This window comes from Lemur catta, chromosome 25, assembly GCF_020740605.2.
Source record: "Lemur catta isolate mLemCat1 chromosome 25, mLemCat1.pri, whole genome shotgun sequence".
Lineage (NCBI taxonomy): Eukaryota > Metazoa > Chordata > Mammalia > Primates > Lemuridae > Lemur > Lemur catta.
This window is the reverse complement of record NC_059152.1, coordinates 3,889,161-3,912,059: the sequence shown is the minus strand read 5'-3', so window position 1 is coordinate 3,912,059 and position 22,899 is coordinate 3,889,161. Positions and strand designations below refer to the sequence as shown.

The 22,899-nt window shown below is 44.8% G+C and overlaps 1 protein-coding gene across 3 annotated transcripts in view; it reads left to right on the top strand.

Moving 5' to 3' along the window:
- Positions 1-5,728, top strand: part of EFCAB2 (EF-hand calcium binding domain 2) — a 38,734-nt gene extending 33,006 nt beyond the window's left edge. Inside the window, exons 4-7 of one of the 3 annotated variants that reach the window (XM_045537193.1) lie at positions 226-305; positions 1,221-1,263; positions 1,369-1,435; positions 4,963-5,728. In XM_045537193.1, coding sequence (XP_045393149.1) covers positions 226-305; positions 1,221-1,263; positions 1,369-1,435; positions 4,963-5,078 — 306 coding nt within the window. In that variant the 3' untranslated portion in view covers positions 5,079-5,728. The remainder of the gene's footprint in view (positions 1-225; positions 306-1,220; positions 1,264-1,368; positions 1,436-4,962) is intronic. The other 2 variants (XM_045537194.1, XM_045537195.1) reach the window with 2 other exon arrangements.
- Positions 5,729-22,899: the final 17,171 nt, after the last annotated feature.

The following is a 22,899-nucleotide window of genomic DNA, read 5'->3' as shown; positions in this document are numbered from 1 at the left end:
TAGACTCTTGCTCCTTCACTTCATCCTGCTTGCATAAATTTATAGTCTCTCTGCTTTGTTGTTTCCTGATTAATATACGCCTCCCCTACGGGAACATAAGCTCTGCGAGCAGGGACCATGCCCAAGTGCACTCACCAGCAAATCCCCAGCACTTGGCACAGTGCTTGGAAAAAGCGGTTGCATTTGTTGAATAAATAAATGGCTATCTATTTATTGAATGTTTAGGTGGAGGATGAAGAACCTACTGGATACATTCGATATGAAAAATTTCTTCCACTGATGACTGAAATACTACTAGAAAGGAGGTAAATAAATAAACGCATTTTTTTTTTTTTTTTTTTTGAGACAGAGTCTTGCTCTGTTGCCTGGGCTAGAGTGCCGTGGCATCAGCCTAGCTCACAGCAACCTCAAACTCCTGGGCTCAAGCAATCCTACTGCCTCAGCCTCCTGAGTAGCTGGGACTGTAGGTGCATGCCACCACTCCTGGCTAACTTTTTCCATTTTTAGTAGCGATGGGGTCTCACTCTTGCTGAGGCTGGTCTTGAACTCCTGATCTCAAGCAATCCTCCCACCTCAGCCTTGTAGAGTGCTAGGATTACAGGCATAAGCCACCATGCCCGGCCAGTAAATGCAATTGTTAAGACAAAGTAATGATCAGAATTACATTAATTTCAAAACACTTGGCTTTTTCACTTTGTATATTATATTTAACCAATAAATCTTAGGGTAGCTTCCTTCTAACCTTTCAGTATACTTCTGAACTGCCAGATGGTATGTGCTTAGAAATATCAACCACACTATTATTAATCCAAGCAAAGCATGATTAAAGGGCAGATAAGCTACACATAACAAAGTCAACATTCTTATTATCTTCTGTTTTGAATTATCAATGATAAATATGAATCCTAATTATTTTTCTAGCAAAAGCATAGCCTTAGCTTACCATAGTTGGTTTATTGTAGAGGTTTTGTGCCCAGATAAATTGATTTCCAAAAAGCTTGTAGACAGCATCAAACGTGTCAGTGATTTTGCGCTAAATATCTCCTGTAGCAGTGTGGGACTTTCAACTTTCATGTCTAGAAATCCAAAGAGATTTCAGTGAGGGAAGTATTATCACCCCAGTAATGTTAGCAGCTTTTATTTTGTTTTAGGTGGTCATTTATTCTGTAAAGACTGAGGTAAATACTATGGCATTTACTCATTTTATTGCATGATTATAGATTCAGACCAGTTCCAGAAGATGTCCTCCTTCGAGCTTTTGAAGTATGTAAGCTCCAGATTATATATATATGTTTATATGAAAAATTCATCATGTAGAACTTATTCACCAAACAAAAAATATAATATCTATCTTTTCTTTCCCCCTAGGTTTTAGATTCAGCTAAACGTGGGTTTCTTACTAAGGAAGAACTGATCAAATACATGACTGAAGAAGGTAAGAGTGATTTATTACTTATAACAGTGATTTATGTAAAGGAATTAATAATTTTAATAATTATGCAAAAGTTATAGGGGATACTTTTAAAATCAGTCATTCTGGTTCAAAAGAGTTATTTATTCTTCCTATTCTTTTTGTTTGTTTCAGTCACCCAGGTGGATGAAAATCTTCCTATTATTTTGGTTTTGGGATGGTTTCTGTTTTGTGGGGGTTGAGAAGACAAAGAGTAAAGTTAGGGAAGAGGGACTGTTGCCTCGCAGGGTTTTGTAAAGCGTAGTGATGGCTTCTATAAATTGCAGTCACTCCATTCAGGGTGTCTCCAGATAAAAGTTACGCAACCTGGAAAACATCAACTATCAACCACCATAATTAATGCCTGTTACTAGATTGAAGATTTCAATTGGAGTATATAAAAATTCCTTTTTAAATAAAATTTCTTTTTAAAGAGTTTTTCAGTTGGTGAAGTTACAGATAAAACAGCCTCAATTGAATATGAAGTCACGCAAAAAATTTTTATATTAATGCAACCGTATATATTTGCTGTGAACATGGACCACACACACACACACACACACACACACACACACACGCATGATACCCGCACACTTATATTTCCTTTAGCAATTCTCTCTGCTTAGGCTGATGTGTAAATCTGTTTTCCCTGAAGGTCAGTAGCCTGGTGGGCATCTCTTGAAACCATCCTCATGCTGGTCACCACTGCTCCTCCCGTACAACGTTAGAGTTCTGTCTCCTTTGTTCAGTTCACTGGTTTACAAATTGAGTCCTGAATGATTCAGAGTCACTGAGCACTTGAGACGGAATCTAAGAGCAAGTAGTTTTGCGTCGGGACGACTAAGACTGCATCTACACGCACAACTGGTTTGACCATTTTTAGTTGATCCACCATTCGATGGGAATACAGGCAGTGCGAGTGAGAATGACATGAGAATCAGAGCTGCCTCCCAGGAACTCTTACGCCATTGTTAAAACTATCTTAGGGATTAATTTTGATGGGAATGCTATGACTTTCAAAGCATCAGCCTCTTAATCCTAAGGATTAGATTAACTTTAAAGGAAGTACATCCTAGGTTATATTAGGCAACATGAATTTTGTCAAAATGGCCAAAGCAGCTCAATTTCATTACTATTGTGTCCCTACTGTATGTTCAGCATTTAGTAAGGATAGTAAGGTATAATGATACTGAATTCTGCTTCTCCCTCAAGGATGTTCCAATCTTATTGGGGAAATAAAACTTACTTATAAAACAATTCACAGTAGAAGACAATAGAAAAATAAATATCAGAAGATCAGTGCAGGCTGCACCATCCTGGAAAGCTTGGTCTGGGAAGGCGTAAAGAGAAAACAGGGTTGTTAACATGGTGGGATTTATATGGTGAGCTGTTTAGGGCAGGGGCAAAACCTAATGCATTATAGTACCTTCACATGGCAGATCTCAACAAATGTTTGTCGAATTAAGTGATGAATGAGTAGATGAAGGAAGACAAGGTGGAGGGTGGCTGACAGGGAGGCATTATAGATGCGTAAACCAGTCTGAACAAAAACTGGGAGGTAGGAATGAGCCTGGTATTTCAGAAGCCTGTGAGAAGACAGGCCCAGCTCACCCAGAGGGTAAAGCCAGCAAATAGTAGGAAATGAATTTAGATAGATTTACAGGGACGAAATTGTAGAATCTTGGGCTCAGGACTTTGGAATTCATCTTGTGGGCAATGGAGAAGTATTGTAGGATTCTGAGCAGATGAGTCACAAGGTGCAAGAGTGATTGTGGGAAGGCTGTTCTGGTGCTGGTAGGTCTGTTAGATGAGGGAGAAGGAGGTTAGACAAGGGAGACCTGTTAGAAGGCTATTTCAGCATTTTGAAGGTACGCTAATAAGGACACTGGCAATGGAAAGAAAGGACTGATACAGTGGGACTGTCTGCATCAGGATCCATGGGTCAAAGTGCTGGGGACAAAGATGGGAGCTGAGTTAAAAGTACAAGGCTTTGACATGGAGGACAGGTGTTATGGCAATGCTACTGACTACAATGGGGAAATCAGAGACAGACTGCAGTGTGTACAGAGACTATACAGTCACGTGGTTGCTAATTTCCAAAAAGGTATATTTACCGAGTTAATAGTATTAATACTTAAAGATCAACTATTAGGTATCTCAGTGGACTAAGCATAGAACAATTATTTTCCGATAAGAATATACATGGTTTCAATCATTCAACAAATATGACTAAATATCTTCCATATTATATGAACTGATATGTTTGAATATATAAGTGTGATATATAGTGATATATATATATAGTGATATATAAGATGTAAAGTACTATAGAATTATTTAGTATAACAGACCCATCAACTAAGTGTAATCCCAGTTGACTAGTCTAGTTAAACAGCCTGGTAAGAATTGGTGCTTTGAGATTCTCAGAATTCCACAAAGTGTTTTTTTAATATATCTATGCTTTATAACAATATGGATTAAAGTTACTTGCACAATCTTTCCACAGTCTCCACGGAGCATCAGACACATTAATCAGTTTGAGAATACGCATTCTAAATGCCCAGATGTCATATGATAAACATAAATCACACTGAGTCAACTTCCTACAGGACAGAAGTCCACATGTGTCCAGGAATGTGTATTGCATCAGAGAGTATTTAGCAATAGGGAAGATCTCAAAATGTTTTAAATTATTTATTTATTTATTTATTGAGACAGGGTCTGACTCTGTTGCCTGGGCTGGAGTGCCGTGGCATCAGCCTAGCTCATAGCAACCTCAAACTCCTGGGCTCAAGTGATCCTCCTGCCTCAGCCTCCCGAGTAGCTGGGACTACAGATGCGGACCACCATGCCCGGCTAATTTTTTTTTTTTCTATCTGGTTAATTTTTTCTATTTTTAGTAGAGATAGGGTCTTGCTCTTGCTTACGCTGGTCTTAAACTCTTGAGCTCAAGCAATCCTGTTCATGATGTGTTTATGTACTCCTGCTGTTTTGGCCAAATGATGGATTCTATTAATATAAGTTGCCTGATCTATGATATCTGCAGGGTAAAATAAGTCCAGAATCTGCCAGGGTGTACAACAGAATGGTCTTTAAAAAAAACCTTTTTTAAAATTTTTAATTATTAGGGGTACATAATAGTTGTATATATTTATAGGGTACATATGATGTTTGATACAGGTATACAATGTGAATTAATCAAATCAGGGTAATTGGGGTATCTGTCACCTCAGGCGTTTATCATTTCATTGTGTTAGGAACATTCCAATTTTACTCGTTTAGTTATTTTAAACCGTAACTTATTGTTGACTGTAGTCACTCTGTTGTGCTGTTGACAGCAGGCTTTCTGAGTGTCTGGAGTATCATGTGGTGGCTGTACAGCGCCAGGGAGGGTGACTAGTGACACAGTGCGGGCCTGTGTGGCTCCGTGGCGGTTAAGCTGGCTGGTGGGAAGAGAAAGGAAAGAGAATCAGATGATTGTAGGTGACGATTTTCCCTTCTTGTCCCTCCAGGTGAGCCTTTTTCTCAAGAGGAAATGGAAGAAATGTTATCCGCTGCAATTGATCCAGACACGAATGCAATTCATTACAGGGACTACATAACAATGATGGTGACAGATGAAAGTTAAATGTTCTCATTTGTAATTGGAAGGATAATTTAAAAAATTGCTTGTCCTTACTAACTTCACATTTTACCTTGTAATTTCTATATCTGATATTTCACACCTTGTGATGTAACTATTTCAAGATATTTTGTTTTTTAAAGATGATCATAACAATTTAAGATGTAAAATTTTAGTATGTCTAGACTTATGGAATGACAGATTTGACAAGTTGCTATTTATTTAAAAACTATTTTAAAAACCTTTTAACACAAAAACAGCTTGTAATTTATTTTCTGCAATAAAACTCATGTTACCTTCAAATGGATTAAACTGACAAAATGAAGAATGACTGTAATGACCCCAGGTTTGGCATATAAAGGTCTGGAGGGAGGCAGAATGACCACAGATTGAAAATGAGCAGCGATAGGACAAAGGCTTCTTTTCAAAACAACAAACTCTTCAGCAATTTGAATGTGGAAGGAGAGTGACTGAAATGCCTGTCAATAATTGATTCCTTAAAAGCCAATTACAAATCTCATCTGAGATGATAATAACTGAGTGTAGACATTTTAATTTGCTGACCCAGCTCGTCCAAGTCCCCATTTATGCAACAGCTAAAGGAGCTGAGATAACTGAATGTAGAGAAAAGAAGACCGAACGGAAACTGACGTGGCAACTGTCTCTTGGCCTTTAGAAGCCTCACCTGTTCTGAACATGTGGCCTTACTGAGTCAGAATACTGGGAAACTCTATGGTGTACAAGAGGTACAGCTGTTGAGGGAACAGGATGAACTTATCTGTGCACAAGAGAGTTGGGCACATGCGTCTGGGGTCAGAGGAGGGGTCAGGGCTGAAGATAGGAGCCAGGAAGCCACCAGTGTCGGGGTGACACTCGGGGGCATGAGCCTGGTGAGACCCCCAGGGCGCGGGGAGGGCGGATGGAGAAGAGAGGAGGCCTGAGGGCCAGCCCGGTGCCCTGTCCCTCAGGCGGGGAGAAGGGACAGACCCCATGAGGGAGCCCAGCCAGGGAGGGACCCGATGGAGGAAAGGAGGACGAGCATGTCAGAGGATGGCAGCGCCTGACGCCTGGTGAGGGCTCTATAAATATGAGCTGGTCGTCTTTTCATTAGTGTCACTGCTGGAGGGGGACAAGCAGGGAGTTGGGGAACAGCAGCTAACCCTTCCTGCACCGCGGCAGAGTACAGAGCTGACGTCTCGACGTTTCCATCAGAAACAGCAGGGAGAGGACATTTAGAAAAATGAAAGTGGATACCTCAAATAGTTCAAACCGGTCACCTCGGAGGAGAGGGGCCCGGTGGGGCGGGGAGGGGATGGCTGCGACAGGGGGATGAAAAAATAAGCCGTTTGATTTTTAAACCACTGTACACGTATTTCTCTGATAAAGAAATTTTAAAGGACACAAAAAGAGGACTTCTGCACACACACACACCTGTCCACGGTGATTTATGAATCGGGCTTGGGGGGTGATAGCACAGCCCCCCGAGGCCATTTAATGACATTTTATATGTACTGCTAGGACATCTTATTCTTTGTTCTGGCTGGGTGACAGAAAATCCGGGGGCCCAGAAAGGCTGCAGGGGAAGGAAAGAGAGCAGGAAGGGAGTAACCAGAAATCTCTTCTTTCCTCTAGGTTGTTTCCTCTGCTCACTGCCTGCTGCTAGAAAATGGGGTGACACATTCCCCACCCATCCTTGTCACACTGTACTCTCCCCCAGCCCATCAGCCCCTGCACCAGCCCGGCTGGGGAAAGACGACGTGGCCTTTCTCCTTTAGAAAATGAGAATTCTCAGGAAAGCAACAGAAAATGACTGAAATTACTGGTATCAGGAGAGATGATGACCCGGACGAGAGAGAGGGGGGCCAGAGGGGGGCCAGAGTGGAAGCGGCTAAGACTCAGTAATGACACAATGCACAGTTATTTGCTTATTTTCTGTGGCTTTTGCTGCAAATGAGAGGTTCCTGCTCTCCCACGGTGAAGTGTGGAGCACAGAAAGCATAAAGCCAGCGTTCATCATGGGGGACTCCGGGGGGCCGGCACGGGGTCCAGGGGTCCCCCACCCCCGGCATGCCGAGGGGAGGCTGGGAAAGAGAAGCAGGAAGAAAAGAGAAGGGGACCAGAGGTGGGAGGTGCGGGAGGAAAGCCCAGCAAGACGAGGGAAAGGAAAAGACAAAGGAAAAGACTGGAAGGACGGGAGGTGGGGCCGCGCGGTGGGAGGCCAGGGTTAGGGTTAGGGTTAGGGTTCGGGTGAGGGGTGAGTTTGGGTGTCGTTCTGTGGACTGAGCCGATGATGCGTTAACACGTTAGTTTCCAGGACAAGGTGTGACAAACTTGCTGGCTCAGAACAGAAGAAATTTATGTTCTCACAGTTCTGGAGGCCAGAAGTGCAGAATCAAGGTGACAGCAGGGCCACGCTCTCTCCGAAGGTGCCAGGGGAGGATCCTTCCTTGCCCCTGCCAGCTCCTGCCGGCTCCAGGCTCCTGGCAGCGTCACTGATCTCCGCCCCTCGCTTCACACGGCCCTCCCTGCTGTGCGCCTCCTGGGTGCCCTGTCCCACATCGCCCTCTCCTTCCTCTTGGAAAGACTCCAGTCACTGGATTTAGGGACCACCCTAAGTCCGGGATGATCTTATCTCCAGATTCTTAACCCAGTTACATCTATAAAAACCCTATTTCCAAATAAGGGCACATCCACAGGTTCCAGGGGTGCAATGTACTGAATGTGTGTTCCCCCCACCCCGAATTCATAAATTGAAACCCTAATCCCGATGTGACAGTCCTTGGAGGCGGGGCTGTTGGGAGGTGAACAGGCCGTGAGGGTGGCGAGGCCAGAGACCCAGCCGGCTCTTTCTGCCACGGGAGGATACAGGAAGGTAGTTGCCTACAACCTAAAAGTGGGCCCTCGCCAGGACTTGGTCATGCTGGCACTCCGATCTTGGACTCAGCCTCCCGGTTGTGAGAAATAAGTGTTTGTTGTTTCAGCCCCCAGTCTGTGGCATCTGTGACAGCAGCCCAGACCAGCTGAGACAGAGGGTCAGGGCCTGGGTTCCTGCCATTCCCTTTGCTGGTCCCCACACAGCCACGTGTGCTGCACCACTGCTCCTTCACCCCCTGTGTCTCAGCCTAGGTTCACCCGAGCAAGGAGCTTCCCCAACGACCCTATACAATAATAGTACCCCCCGCCCCGCCCCACACTCTCTATCCTCCTTGTCCTGCACTTATCAACTCCTAACATATTTGTTTGTTTATTCATTTATTTCCACTGAAATGTAAGTTCCAGGAGGGCAGGTCTCCTTCTGTTTGGTTTGCTGCTGTGTTCTTAACACCCAGAACATTGCCTTGCTCTTAAGTACTCAATAAATAGTTGTTGAATCAACATGTTGAGACTGCCCACCTCATAGGCAATGAATCAAGCAGCAAAACAGAAACCTCTCTAGGTATTTAGAGCAAGAAGAGATTTAACAGAAGGAGTTAGGGAATTGCAGAGTCACTGGAAGGGTGGAGGTGCAAAGGTAAGGGAAAGACGTGTGTACCTCTCGGGCCCACCACTAGCTACAGAGAAACGGGAAGTTTCAGAATCCGCAGGAACCATCGCCAATGTCATGTTTGCTTGCAGCGCTGGGGACACGCTCCAATGCCAGAGCAAAACGCAAGCCGTCATGTTTGCCCGCTGTTGCGGGGGGAGCGAAAGGAAGGCTTGCATCTCTCCCATCGTCCAAATGTCACCTGTGTGCCTCTCATCGGCCAGTCTCACCTGGACCGCTCATACCTGGGAAACGCGGTCCCCAGGCTTCCCGCTCCTGCTGACCGTCCACCAGAGGCAGGACATGTCCACCCTGCTGCGTTTTCTTGCTTTTTCCCCAGTTGTACCTTTTTGGTGGAAAATGACTTTCTCCAAGAAAGAGATCAGTGACGCAGGCTGATTTCAAGGATTAAGGTCTGTCAGACTTCAGCGTCCCCAAGTGGTGGGAATGTCTGCCTCCAATCTCCAAAAGGTAATGATTATAGCTGAATTTTTTTTTTTCAAATGTGCAGGTGCTGGACTTTATAGCTGAAATTTTATCACGCTATACTATGTGCCAAGCCCTGTCCTAAGCCTTTCATATAAATTGCCTAATTTAGTCCTCATGAGGCAAGTGTTATTACTCATCCCCATTTTACAGACGAGGAGGGAGAACACGGAGGCCAAGTACCTCGCCCAAGATTGCACAGCGAGAAAGCTGCGGGGCCAGAATTTGAACCCAGGTTGCCTGACTTCGGAGCTCAAGCAAGTTCTTAAACGTTAGATTACGTTGCCCTCCACCCGCAATGAGTGGAAACACCAGTTTTGGGGATCTCAGCTACATGAATGTGCAAGAAGGGAAGGGTTTTAATAAATCTGTGTATCTCTGTCAATAACATAAAAATAAAGATTATCTGAACATAATGCTTGGGAGTTTGAAACACAAGCCCGGAGTAGGACTCTGGGTCAGGGAATCCTGGACCAGCAACATGACATGCTCACTGTTAGCAAAGAGAGAGGTAAGAAGAGAGATGTGTGCTTTGCAGTTTGGAATTCTAACCCTTTCTTGGCCATGTTAACATCTTTCATGATGTTGGGCATGTCATTTAGCCTTTTTGTGCTTGGGGGTTCCTCAGAGTGATAAGTGAAATAATTACGTTAACTTTACCCATAGCAGAATAGGGGGAAATCCTAATCACTGAGTACAAATTATCCTGAAGACCCAACTGCTGAAGAGTAATGTTCAAAGCTGGCAGAGAATTGAATATTGCAGCAGAGGGTCTTGCAGGTGTCATTTGAAATTCAGCAGTGATGGGCTTGGCTCCTGTAGCTCTGGGAGATGACTTCACAGTCTGCTAGATTTTTACAGTCGTTATTTTTACCTTGAAAGCTTGCCTACACGTTCTTAACTTTAATTTAAACTCATCACCCCTTTTTAATCTTCTAAACTATTTGTGTTTCTGTCTTTGTTCTCACCTCTAGAAATGGACTTACTGAAAACACTCTTGTTTTACCGTAGTTATTTTTAGATTTTATACATATTCTAATTGCTTCAGTCTTCACGTTTAAGCCATCCCGTCTAAGTTCTTTAATTATTGTGATCATACACTACATTTTTATCTTTTGGGCTATAAGATGTTCAGAACAGAATGCAATATTTTAGATTAAGTTTCAACTGAGCGATTTCACACGGAAAGCAAAGCATTGGAAACATAATACACAGATTTCCTCCATGTACATGTAATAAGAGCCACACTCAGTGCCATGCTGTTAGGGACATAAAGATTAAGGACCTGACTCTTGGCCTCAGGGAGCTCACAGTTTAATGGGGATGGTGCACCTAATTTTGTACCATTAAGGGGACATCTCAAATCTTAAGTCAGAGCTCTGTGATTAATAATCATTTTGCACCTTAGCATCATACACTGGCTTTAGAACTCTTTACGAATGATACTGTTTGGCTTTGGCCCTTCCAAATCTCATGTTGAGATTTAAAAGATTTTTTAAAATTTTTAAATTATTTTTGAGACAGAGTCTCACTCTGTCACCTGGGCTAGAGTGCCGTGGCATCATCACAGCTCACAACAACCTCAAACTCCTGGGCTCAAACGATCCTCCTGCCTTAGCCTCACCTGTAGCTGGGACTACAGGCGTGTGCCACCACACCCAGCTAGATTTTTCTATTTTAAGTAGAGACAGGGTCTCGCTCTTGCTCAGGTTTCTCTCGAACTCCTGACCTCAAGTGATCCTCCCCTCTCGACCTCCCAGAGTGCTAGGATTACAGGCGGGAGCCACTGTGCCCAGCCTTCATGTTTAAATTTGATCCCCAATGTTGGAGATGGAGCCTCGATGGGCCGCATTTGGGTCATGGGGGCGGATCCCTCATGAATGGCTTGGTGTCCTCCCCCTGGTAATAAGTGAGTTTTCTCTATTAACTCACACGAGAGCTGGCTGTTGAACACATTAACTGCCATGTGAGTTGTATTTAACTCATGTTAGTTTTGAGCCTGGGGCTTCATGAAGCATATGTAACTCACACGTCTCTTCACCTTGGGAGGTGAGAGAACTATTTTTCAAGTTGCATATAACACACGCATAGAAAACAATGAAAACAACAGAGCTTTCATTACATTAGAAAGGAACGTTTTGTTTTCGAAGTTCTTATTCTATTTTCATAATAAAAAACCAACCATGGCACCAAGGAAAAAAATTTTTTTTTCTAGTGTGGCAGTCACTGTGTTAAAAGAGGCCGGCACCTCTCTAGCTATGTGACACACCTGCCCCCCTTTGCCTCTGCCTTGATTGGAAGGTCCCTGCAGCCCTCACCAGGAGCAGATGCTGGTGGCATGTTTCTTATACAATCTGCACAACTGTGAGCCAAATAAACCTCTTTTCTTTACAAATTACCCAGCCTCAGGTGTTTCCTTTATAGCAGCACAAAACGGACTAACACAAGGCATCATCAATTTTGTAGAGAAAAGAGGCCCAATGAAAACAGATTCATGCACAGCTCAAGCACAGCTATGGTGTTACCGGGAAGATGAGACTGCGGTTCCAGAGGGATTGTGGAGATTGTTCCGGATACATGGGACTCACTGGAAGAAGCTTCCTGCAGGAAGTGGGCCTGCTTTGATGCAGCAAAAGCTTACATTAATTCTGAGCCTATCATCTCTTGCTGTCTTTGTGGAGACCGACTTTCCAAACGTGCACCGTGCAGAAGCTGAGGTTCAGAAGCTAACTCCTTGATGCAGTAGTTTGATGTTTTGGGCTTGCGTCTGTGCTTTTGATTCTCTGGTACCTTTGAGACTCTCATTTTCACACTTTATTTTACTTTCTGCGGGAGTGTTGGCAACCCCGCTCAATTTAGCTCATCTCTGCATTTCATCTGTTGCTCTCTACTCTTCCTTCCAGATCCTTCGTTAAGATGAGAAATGAGGCCAGAGCCACCGCTGGCCTCAGGCCTCCATGCCTTGGGACTGTGGGCCACATGTCACAATTTGTGGCCTGGAGCCTCTGGTTTTGCTTTTAATCCGTGCACATACGGGTCATCGGAGAGATGAGATTTGCTAAGATTCTCTACAATAAAAGCTTTGTCAGATAAAGCTCTCTCACCTCGGGTGGGGCCTTTTTATCTGTCAAATAAGTGAAACTACCCGAAAGTGATCGGTCTGCGAGGCACAGCTTCTTTTTGCAGGCCCTGGGTGTGTCCTGCTCCTCATTCTTCCAAACCAGTGGGGGAACGTCCCCCCTTCTTTCTTTCAGTGCACGTTCACAGTCCTGTGCAGGCAGTGAACACAGCTGGACCAAGGCTACGGGGTATTTCCTCTCCTCCCCTCCTCACCTGTCCTTGCCCACTCAGAACTGTGAGGCGTCTGGTTTTCACTATTGCTTCTTCAGTTGCCTGGGACTCAGTCTTCATCGGCAGGGGTTTGGAAAGACGGCACTAGCAGAATGGGTGCGCGGTAGGCATTTAGTGACAGTCAGTCTTTGTGCTCTCTGTGCAACCCTGCGAGGGACAGCTCCCCCTGCAGCCTGCGGTTACCTGGAGGGCTGGATTAGCTGGCGAGTCCTATGGCTGGGGGCTCTCTGGGCAGATCGTTATTCTCCCGGGACTTGGTTTCCCCATCCTTAACGTGGGAGTGAGAAGGCTGCCCCCTCACAGGTGGCTGCGAGGAATTATAAACCAATAAAGTGATTGCTTAGCATATGGCTGAATGTCAAGGGCAATATAAATGCTTAATTTCCTTTATTTCATAGTAGTTGGGTGATCACGTGAATGTTGCTGTGGAAACCATAACTCCTGAATTCCCTGACACTTATTTATGCTGTTTTTAAATGAGGCTTTACATTTACATCCTGTGATTTTTTTTTTTTTTTTAAATATTAGAAAAGTGAGAAGAAGAATCACAAGTAGATCTCCATCTCAGTCTTTCTGTAAGAAACAGTGTGAGCAGTCACCGTTCCCCACCCGGGAACACCTGATCCCTTTCTTTCTTTTCCCCAAGGTCATATGTCTTCCATCCACCCATCCATCCACCCATCCATCCATTGATCCATCCAGACACACTGCATTTCCAGCTCATGAGCTGAATGAGCCCAACGGGAGTAGATCAGAACTGTTGATTTTCTAGTGAAGGTTTAGAACCGAGAGGGCTTCTTTGGGTGACGGAGGTGTGACAGCAGGTCTTGCACAGCTGGGCGATCGAGGCGGAGGTGACCAAGGGATTGTCTGCTGCAGTGACGGTAGAGGCTTTAGCAATTCAGAGGAGCACCAGGGTGGTGCTGGTTCCCGGCCTCAGGCAGCACACGGCTATGAGACCAGTCAAGGGTGTGCTCAGCACCAGCACTGCTTAGCAAAACAGGTCTTGACTGTAAGCCCCACTGCAGGAATTCCTGGACTCCCACACCCCCTGCAAATCCCTCTCTACCCTGAGCGGGTCCTGGGGTGGCTCCCGAGTCTCCACCATGGCCTTTGAAGCGCTTCCCTGGGCTGCGTGTACCTCCCTGCCCACCATGCCCACAGCCGACTCGGGAGGGTCTGACTCCCCCGGCTGCTCCCAGGCAGCCCTGCACCTGCTGAGGCTCATGAGACTTAGTTGAGACAGCCCTCCCCCTCCTAGCCACGGCGACCTTGTTCCAGCAGTTCCTTACAGATAACCTAATGTCACAACTTTTTAAAAAAATTGAGCACATGTTCTCAGTTTTGCTTTTTTTTTTTTAAGTCTCTTCTATTCCCAGCAGCAACCAGCCCGTGTCCTCTGATGCCCTTGCCAGCGTCGGGTTCACTTTCCCAAGACGCTCTGCTCGACATGAAGAGAGCCCCCATGGGACCCAGCTGGACATGCTGGGGTTCCGGAAATGGGCACACAGGGTGACGCACTCTGGGACTTTTGCTTCAGAGGGAAAAGACAATTGCATGTTTGTGGCTGTATCTTTTCTAAATCAAACACGTCATGGTCATCCCCCTTTTCTTGTAGGAAACGCTATTTCCATCTCTCACCCAGCTCACATGCCCGAAATCAGCCCTGCCTGCTCCCGGCCCCTCACCTCTGCGCAGGCTCCGAGTGTGGACGGTTCTGAATCGGACCACTCGCTCCCACCCTCTCTTGTGCCGCTCCCATCTCTTTTCAAAAACAGCTTCAGTGACATATTTTACCTATGATAAAATTTACCCTATTCAAATGCACGGTTCAATATTTTTTTGGTAAATTTCCCAAGTGGTGCAGCCATCGTCATTGATCAGTTTCGGAACATTTCATCCCCCCAATAAAGATGCCATGCCCATTTACGGTTAAGCCCCAGACGTTCCTACCTCCAGCCCCAGACAACTAAGCTACTTTCTATCTCTACAGATCTGCCGTTCCCAAACACCTCACAGCAGCAAAATCATATGACACGTGATCTCTCACGTTTGGTTTCTTTCACTTAGCGAAATGCTTCTGAGGTTCATCTGTGCTGTATTAATAGCACGGATCAGTACCTCGTTCCTTTTTACTGCCAAATAATATTCTCTTGGATAGATAATACCACATTTGTCCATTCACCAGCTGAGGGACACTTAGGTTGTTCCCACTTTTTTAGCTATTTATAAATAATGCTACTTGAACTTTTGTGTGCAAGTCTTTGTGTGAACGTATGTTTTTGTTTCTCTTGGGATAGATACTTAGCAGTGGAGTTGATGGATGGTACGGTGATTTCACATTTACCTTCTTGAGAAACTGCCAAATTGTTTTCCAAAGTGGCTGCATCATTTCACATTGCCACCAGAAACGTATGAGGGTTCTCGTTTCTCCACATCCTCAACCATGTTGTTATTGTCTTTTTGATAATGGCTGTTGTAGTGGGTATGAGGTGGTATCCTAGTGTGGTTTTAATTTTCATTTCCCTAATGACTAATGATGAGCACTGTTTCATGTGCTTACTAGCCAAGCATATGGCTACTTTGATAAAACACCTGTTCACATCTTTGGCCCATTTTTTGATTAGGTTGTTTTCTAATTGTTTCCTAATTATTGAATTGTAAGACCGTCATCTTAAATGTCCCTGTCACTTTTTAGCTTCTACCTGGTATGCCTACTTTTATGTACTACTGCCTCAACCTTTCTTACAAACTGCCACCAGACCAATGTTGCCGCATGGCCTTGGGGCTGACCCTCACTTACTCAAAACCCCTTGGTCTCCTCCACTGCCTAAAGTTCAAACTCGTAAACTTGACATTCCAAATACATGACGTGGTTCCATCCCTTCCCATACTCCCGTAGGCATGCTGAGATCTGGGAAAATGGCTCACTTGTTACCTCCCTGTCCTTTTCCTCTGAGTTACTGTTTCTTGTGTCCTTCCTATCCTAGCCTCAATCTCCAATCCATCCTGCAAGGCTTGGCTCAAAGCCACTTTCCCCGAGGGTCCTTCCCTGGCCCTTCCACTGGGAATATCTCACCTTCCTCTGATCTCCCCTAACTTTTTGTCTCTTTCCTTTGTTCTAATGGCCTGTTTACTTGACTTGTAAACTGAATGCTTTTTTAGAAGTTTTAAATACAAATGTTTCCAGGCACCGCCCCAGAGAATGATATTCTAGTTCTTTTGTAAATTCACTGGAGCCGTCATAACCAGATGTGTAGTGATTTTGTTTTATTCTATGTCCTGTACTTTCACAACTTTCTATGCCCGGCCTGCCACCCACATGTCCTGCACCTCTGATCTTGACACTGTGTGATTCCTGCTTTGGGACCAAGGAAGGGTCTTTGTTTCCCCTGGTACTCTCCCTGGCTGTCTTTAGGCAAGCCACTCTGCCTCTGGGGTCCCTTCCTAACTCCAAATTTAGGAAGTTGTAAAGATAAACGGTATTATTATTATCATTAGGAAAATTCTTTGAAATCCTATTTTATTGTAAAAAATTTATTTTAATCACCAACATTCTCTACTCAGCTCCCTCTCCAGCTTTGCCTATGTGTACTCTGGCTTTGGCTAGGCTTGCAGGCATCTGTGTGCCTGTGCACATGTGTGTTTATGTGTGTCTGGACATGCCTGGTCATGGATGCTTCGTGGAACACACACATCCTTTACCCTCCAGCTCCTTGGAATCCCTTTCCAGAAAACAGAAACTTGCTTTCATTCCCTTTTTTACTTTAGTAACCTTTTTCTTATAATAATATTAAATTTGTCTTAGAAAACAGAACAAGCAACTTCCCCCAGAGAACTGTTACACTCTTAATATTTTGGTGTTAAATTCTAGTCTTTTTTTTCCTGATGCATATATAATTTTCTTTTGGTTTTACCGAATTATCATCAGACTGTACATACTTCTTTATTTTTCATTTTTTTACTTAACCCTAATGTATCATCAATATCTTTTCATTCCATTATTCTTTTATGAAAACATTTTTAAGGGCTGCATGGTATTCCCCATCTGATTAGGCTATAAGTTATTATTATCATTTTTAGAGATGGGTCTCACTATGTTGCCCAGGCTCAAGTGCAGTGGTTATTCACAGGTGTGATCATAGTGTACTACAGTCTTGAAATTCTGGGCTCATGTGATCCTCCTGCCCTAGTCTCCCAAGCAGCTGGGACTACAGGCACTACCTGCCTGGCTTCGACTGTAAGTTATTAAACCCATCCCCTACTGTCGCACATGCAGGTTTTCTTCCTTCACTACTGTAAACAGTGACACATAGGATGTTGTGATCCCTTTCAAGGCAGGTTACTTCCTGTGATAAGTGGCAGCACAGCTCAAGGTTGTCAGCATCTGGTGCCCAAGATCAGTGGGCTAAGCACTCATTGTCTGATCCTCCTCACTCTTTTCAATAACTAGTCTTTTCCCCCCAACCCCAAAGCAAAATAAAACTAACAACCAAAAAAGTTTATCCATTTATCACTCTGGCCACACAAATTTGATTCACATCCTTTCTTTTTCTATTAATATATCTTTATCATCTGAACTGTCAATTTTGGACTGAAATCAAGACTTGGAATTTAGCACGAAAGGAATCTATAAGGATAAAATGATTGAAATGAGATTCCAAGAGTGGAAAGCCCTGGTCAGCTTGCAGGATAACAACCTTCCTCTACCGTAGTGACCAAGCGCACAGATTAAAGTTATCAGCTTACTGCTGACTCTTTGGCAGTCCACGCATGATCATATGGTCCCCAGAACACCAGTATATCATATGCAAATATTGTCTGCATATTCATCAAGATACCACATGGCCAGTGTAAGCTGCTTTAATTATCTTTCAAGGAGAAACACAGCCGCTTCTAGCACATGCACTCCACTGGCTTCGTTGGCATGTTGGTGCCTGAGCTGTACGGAAATTATTTCCAAAGAAATATATTAAAGAGGAGTGGAATCTGCTATATTCTGCATTCTGCTTAGCAATTAGAAATTGCCAGCCTGATTTTGGTTTTTTATTTCTGATTTATACTTTTAGACTGTCAAACACAATGATGTAATAATATGTTTTAGCTATAAAACTTATCAGCTGTTCACCTCTGAGGTATGAATAATGGGGAGCGCTAAACTGCATTCTCTGAAAATGTAAAAGTTCCATGAAACATTGCCAAAGAAGTTAAGTCTATTTAATAATTGAGCTACAAGGAATATGGAGTAAGAATTTCATTCTTATCCAGGCTATGGACATTAACTTTTTTTGTACTTTGTATTTATGGATATACTAGAGAGACCAGAGAGATAGTGTTTCTCACCCAGGGGTATCAATACATTGGTACTCTTAGAAGCTCTGGGCTTTTAGAAGCCAATAAATAATTTTTTCATTCATTTTTCTTTCTTTTTCTAACAGAGTCTTGCTCTGTCACCCAGCTAGAGTGCAGTGGTGTCATCATAGCTCATGGCAACCTCTAACTCCTGGGCTCAAGTGATCCTCCTGCCTCAGCCTCCCAAGTAGCTGGGACTATAGGTGTACACACCACTACATCTGCCTAATTTTTCTATTTTTTGTAGATATACAGTGTCTTGTTCTTCTCAGGATGGTCTCGAACTCCTGAGCTCAAGTGATCTTCCCACCTTGGCCTCCCAGAGTGCTAGGATTACAGATGTGAGCCACCACGCCCAGCCTTTTTTCTTTTTTAGAGATGGGGTTTGCTCTGCTCTGTCACCCAGGTTGGCTCACTATAACCTTGAACTCCTGGGCTTAAGTAATCCTCCCACCTCAGCTTCCTGAGTAGCTGGGACTACAAGCACATGCTACAACACCCACCTAATTTTTTTTTAATTTTTAAAAACTGTTTGAAGAGAAGGGATCTTGCTATGTTGCCCAGGCTGGTCTTGAACTCCTAGCCTCAAGCAATCCTCCCACCTTGGCCTCCCAAAGTGCTGGGATTACAGGTGTGAGCCACCACACCTGGCCTAATTTTTTTATTCTTTTTATTTTTGATTATTAAAGTTTTTTTTAAAATTTTTTTATTCTTAAAATGAGTGGTTTTTCTTCACTTAAATCTTGAGGTAATGCTGCTAAAATCCTCAAATGTGAAGAAGTGAGAAATACATCTCTATTTATAATCTATATCACCTATCTACCTACCTCTCAGTGAAGGTTTCAGTTACATCATTGGCATTTCCCAATCTAATACAAAATAAAGTTATTGCTAGCCGCTATAGGATGCTAACTCACAGAGAAAAACCTTGGAAACCGTAGAAATTCTGAAAGCCCAAGGCAGATTTGAAAAAACCGCCACCAAAACTAGAATTAGGGAGTACTTTCTATATAACATTCAATTTCCCAAAGAAAATTCTCACAAACTGGACAACAGCAACAACAAACCTATTGGCCCAAAGCAGGCAGAGACTGGAGGGGATTCAAGGATTCTGGACACTGCGGAGCATCGTGGCTAGAATGCAAGCGGAAGGCCAGTCTGACCGGTCTGAGGCATTGCATGCTGGGGTTCAGGGCAGTCAGAGTAGCTGAGAAGGGAAGAGGAAAATGTTGGAAGGGGGACAGCCAGAGTGAGGCAGCCTTGAGATCCGCATTAAATTTCCTTCAAATCTTTGGCTGATAGATTTGTTTTTTTTTTGTTTTTTTTTTTTTGAGACAGAGTCTCGCTCTGTTGCCTGGGTTAGAGTGCCATGACATCAAGCTCACAGCAACCTCAAACTCCTGGGCTCAAGTGATCCTTCTGCCTCGGCCTCCCAAGTAGCTGGGACTACAGGCATGCGCCACCATGCCCGGCTAATTTTTTTCTATGTATATAATTTTAGCTGTCCAGATCATTTCTTTCTATTTTTCAGTAGAGATGGGGTCTTGCTCTTGCTCAGGCTGGTCTCAAACTCCTGACCTCGAGCTATCCTCCCACCTCGGCCTCCCAGAGTGCTAGGATTACAGGCGTGAGCCACCGCGTCTGGCCTGGCTGATAGATTTGAACTCTGAATATACAGAAGTGCAAGAAGCTCAGGGAGAGCAGCACCTAGGCAAAAGAATTGAGCAGAGATTTTAGCTGCCGCCAACTGCAGGGGGGCAGAGCTTGGGGTTTGAGTCCCAAGTTAGAGGTGCCCGGCAAACCTGTTAGGCTTTCCGTTGAAACCACAGAAGGACCACACACCTTCGGGATAAAGAACAAGACCCAGGACTAAGGGGTTTGTCTTAAATCTTAGGGAAAACATGAAATAGAACCAGTCTAACAAAGCATAAAATGAAGCCTCCCCAAGTTCAAGGTGATCTGTTAGTAACTTAACTGCTTGCTAGAACAATCAATACTCTTCAAGGGAGATAACAGAATCCAGTGTCTCTACAATGTAGCATCTATTAATACAATATGCAGCACACAGTTATAATTTACTGTATATGAAAAGTAATAGGAAAATATGATTTTCAGAGTCAGGAGAAAAGTCAGTTAATAGAAACTGACTTACTTCAAAATGAGTCAGAGTTTGAAATTCAGACAAGAGCTTTAAAGCTGCTATTGTAACTATGTTCAAGGATTTAAAGGAAAAGAAGCAGAGAAATGGAAATACACACACATACATACACACACAATATCTGACATGAAAAATTCACTGGATAGACTTAACAGCAAATTGGAAACAGCAGAAACAAGGGGTGGTGAATTTAATAAAGGATCAATAGAAATTATCCAGTCTTTATAATAGAGAGGTAAAAATTGAAATAATGAAAAGAGCTTCAGTAGCCTATGGGACATCATCAAGCAGCATAATAACAAACATGTACTTGGAGTCCCAGAATGAGAGGAAAGGGAGAGAATGGGGCAGAAAAACTATTTGAATAAATAGTAGCTGAAAATTCTCCAAATTTGGTGAAAAACTTACAGATCAACTTATAGATTCTAGAAATTTAGCAAACCCTAAACAGGATAAATACAAAAGAACCACATCCAGGAATATCATAGTCAAATTACTGAAAACCAAAGGTAAACAGAAAATCTTCAAAGAACCCAAAGAAAAGCGCACATTACATGGGAATGTCCATAACAATTACTGCGGGCCTCTAATCAGAAACAAGCACGGCTAGAAGGCAATGACTGACATTCTTACAGGGCTGAAAGAAAAATAACTGTCAACCAAGAATTCTACATCAGTTAAACTATTATGTCATACTACTCAAACACAAAAGTGAAACGAAGACATTTTCGAATAAGCAGAATCTGAGATAATTTTGCTCCCAGGAAACTCTCACTATAAGAAATGCTAAAGGAAATGACCCAGTTGGAAACTTCGCTCTATAGAAAAAAATGAAGAGTCCCAGAAATGGTAAAACTGGGTAAATATAAAAAACTTACACATTTTTTCTAGTTTCACTGAAAGATGACAGGTTGTTTAAAGCAAAATTGATAAGAATGTATTATGGGTCTTACAAAGTATGTAGATACAAAATACATCAAAATAGTAGCACAAAGGAGGGAGGTAAAATGGCAACAGTTGCAAGTTTATATTTTAGGTGAAGTGGCACAATGTTAACTCTCAAGTAGCCCATGATATGTTAAAAACGCATGTTAAAATCATTAGAGCTAGCAAGCCAATAGAGGTACAAAAGTAGACTAGCAAAAAAAAAAAAAAAAAAAATCAATTAACCAAAAGAAGGCAGGAGAGATGGAGGGATGGAAAACAGAGAACACTTGTAGACCCAGCTCTACAGGCGACTGAGGCAGGAGGATCCCGTGAGCCCAGAAGGTCCAGGTTGCGGTGAGCTATGATCACGCCACTGCACTCCAGCCAGAGCAACAGAGCAAGACCCCGTCTTCAAACCCACTCAACCAACCAACCAATAACAACCCCCCTCCCCAAAACCTCCCAGAGAGTACAAATAGAAAACAGACCCATGCTAGCAATAGCATGAAACTCAAAAACCCGTTAAGCCAAAAAAAAAAAAAAAAAAAAGTCAAATACAAAGGAGTACACATTATATGGATTCTATGAATTAAAACACTCAAGATCAGTCAAAACTAATCTACGGTGACAGAAACCAGAATAGTGGCCGCTTACGACGGGTAGGGGATTGCCTGGGAAAAGGCAGGAGAGAACTTTCTGGAGTGAGAGGAATTTATAAATTGATTGAGACGGTGGCTTACCGGGAATACAAATTGATCAGAATTCATAGAACTGCACACTTAAAATTTGTGCATCTCACTGTAGTTAGTATATACATTGTCCACCCATTTTAAAAAGCCTCAAATCAAACTCCCGGGGAGTTTGCAAGCTTTGATCGACAGAGGGCGCTCTAAGCCCACCGAACACGCGCCGGGGCCCGGCCGCTCCGGGATGCAAATCCCACCAGCGAGGGGCTCCTGCGTCTCCAACGCGGCTCGCGCAGCCCCCCGACATCCCCCCCGACACCCCCATCCCCCACCCGCGGCTCCGCCGGCTCGTCCGCTTCCCCTGGCCACGCGCTGCTTTCTGGCTGATAGGCGGCACGTGGCTAATGGCAGCACCTGCGCGGAACACGGACGCGGGCGGCCGGCGCGTGCTGCCCGGAGAGGTCCCTGTACCCCCCCTTCCCCCGCCCCGGGTCCTCTATTGATACGATCGCTTTTAAATTGGAAGTAGGACCGTAACGGAAACTTGCACACCGCTCTCGACATCTCCATTGTGACCTTCTCACCTCGCGTTGGGGGCTGTGAAAGGTTCCCACGCGAGGGCTGCGGCGGGGTGGGGGGAGGGGGGACGTTGCCCCGGGGTTTCAGCACCCTAAATTATTGTCTTCTACCGCCTGGTCCGTGTCGCAGAAGGAAGCCAGCGACCGGAAAACGCCAAGCGTCCTTCGCGCCCCCCCGCTCCCGCCGGGCCGGTCTCCGCGGGCGCGGAGATGCCATTACACCTCACGTGACCCCCGCGCCGCGCCGGTCCTTCAGGAGGCGTCTCGCGGGGTGTTAATTAAAGGTCACCACCAAACAGACCTACCGGCTCACCAGAAGAAATGTCCTCCCGGGAAATGAAAAATGACACCCCGGAGCAGCCACGTGTGGAGCCCGGCACATGCCGGCGTCCTGCGCTCCCGGACGCCGCGCTGGGGCTGGGGGCGGGGGACAGGGGACAGGGCGACGACTAGGTGCCCGGGAGACCCCGCGAGACCCACGCGCGGGAGGCAAAGGGCGGAGCCGGGGCGAGGGGACCGACCCCCCGCAGGGAGAGGCCGCGGCCGGCTCGCGCCACACCCCCTCCTACAGCCCAGCTCGGTGCGAGCTGCGCGTGTGCAGCGTGGCGGATCCCTCAGTTTCCCCTGCCCCGCGGCGGCCCGCTGGGTCCCCGGGCTCACCTGTCCCCGCCCGGGGCGGCTGAGCGCGCCGCAGAGTGGGGCTCGGGAGGCCGCGCGGGGCGCGAAGGCCCCCCCTCTCCTCCGGCCGCGCTCGGGGACGGCGGCC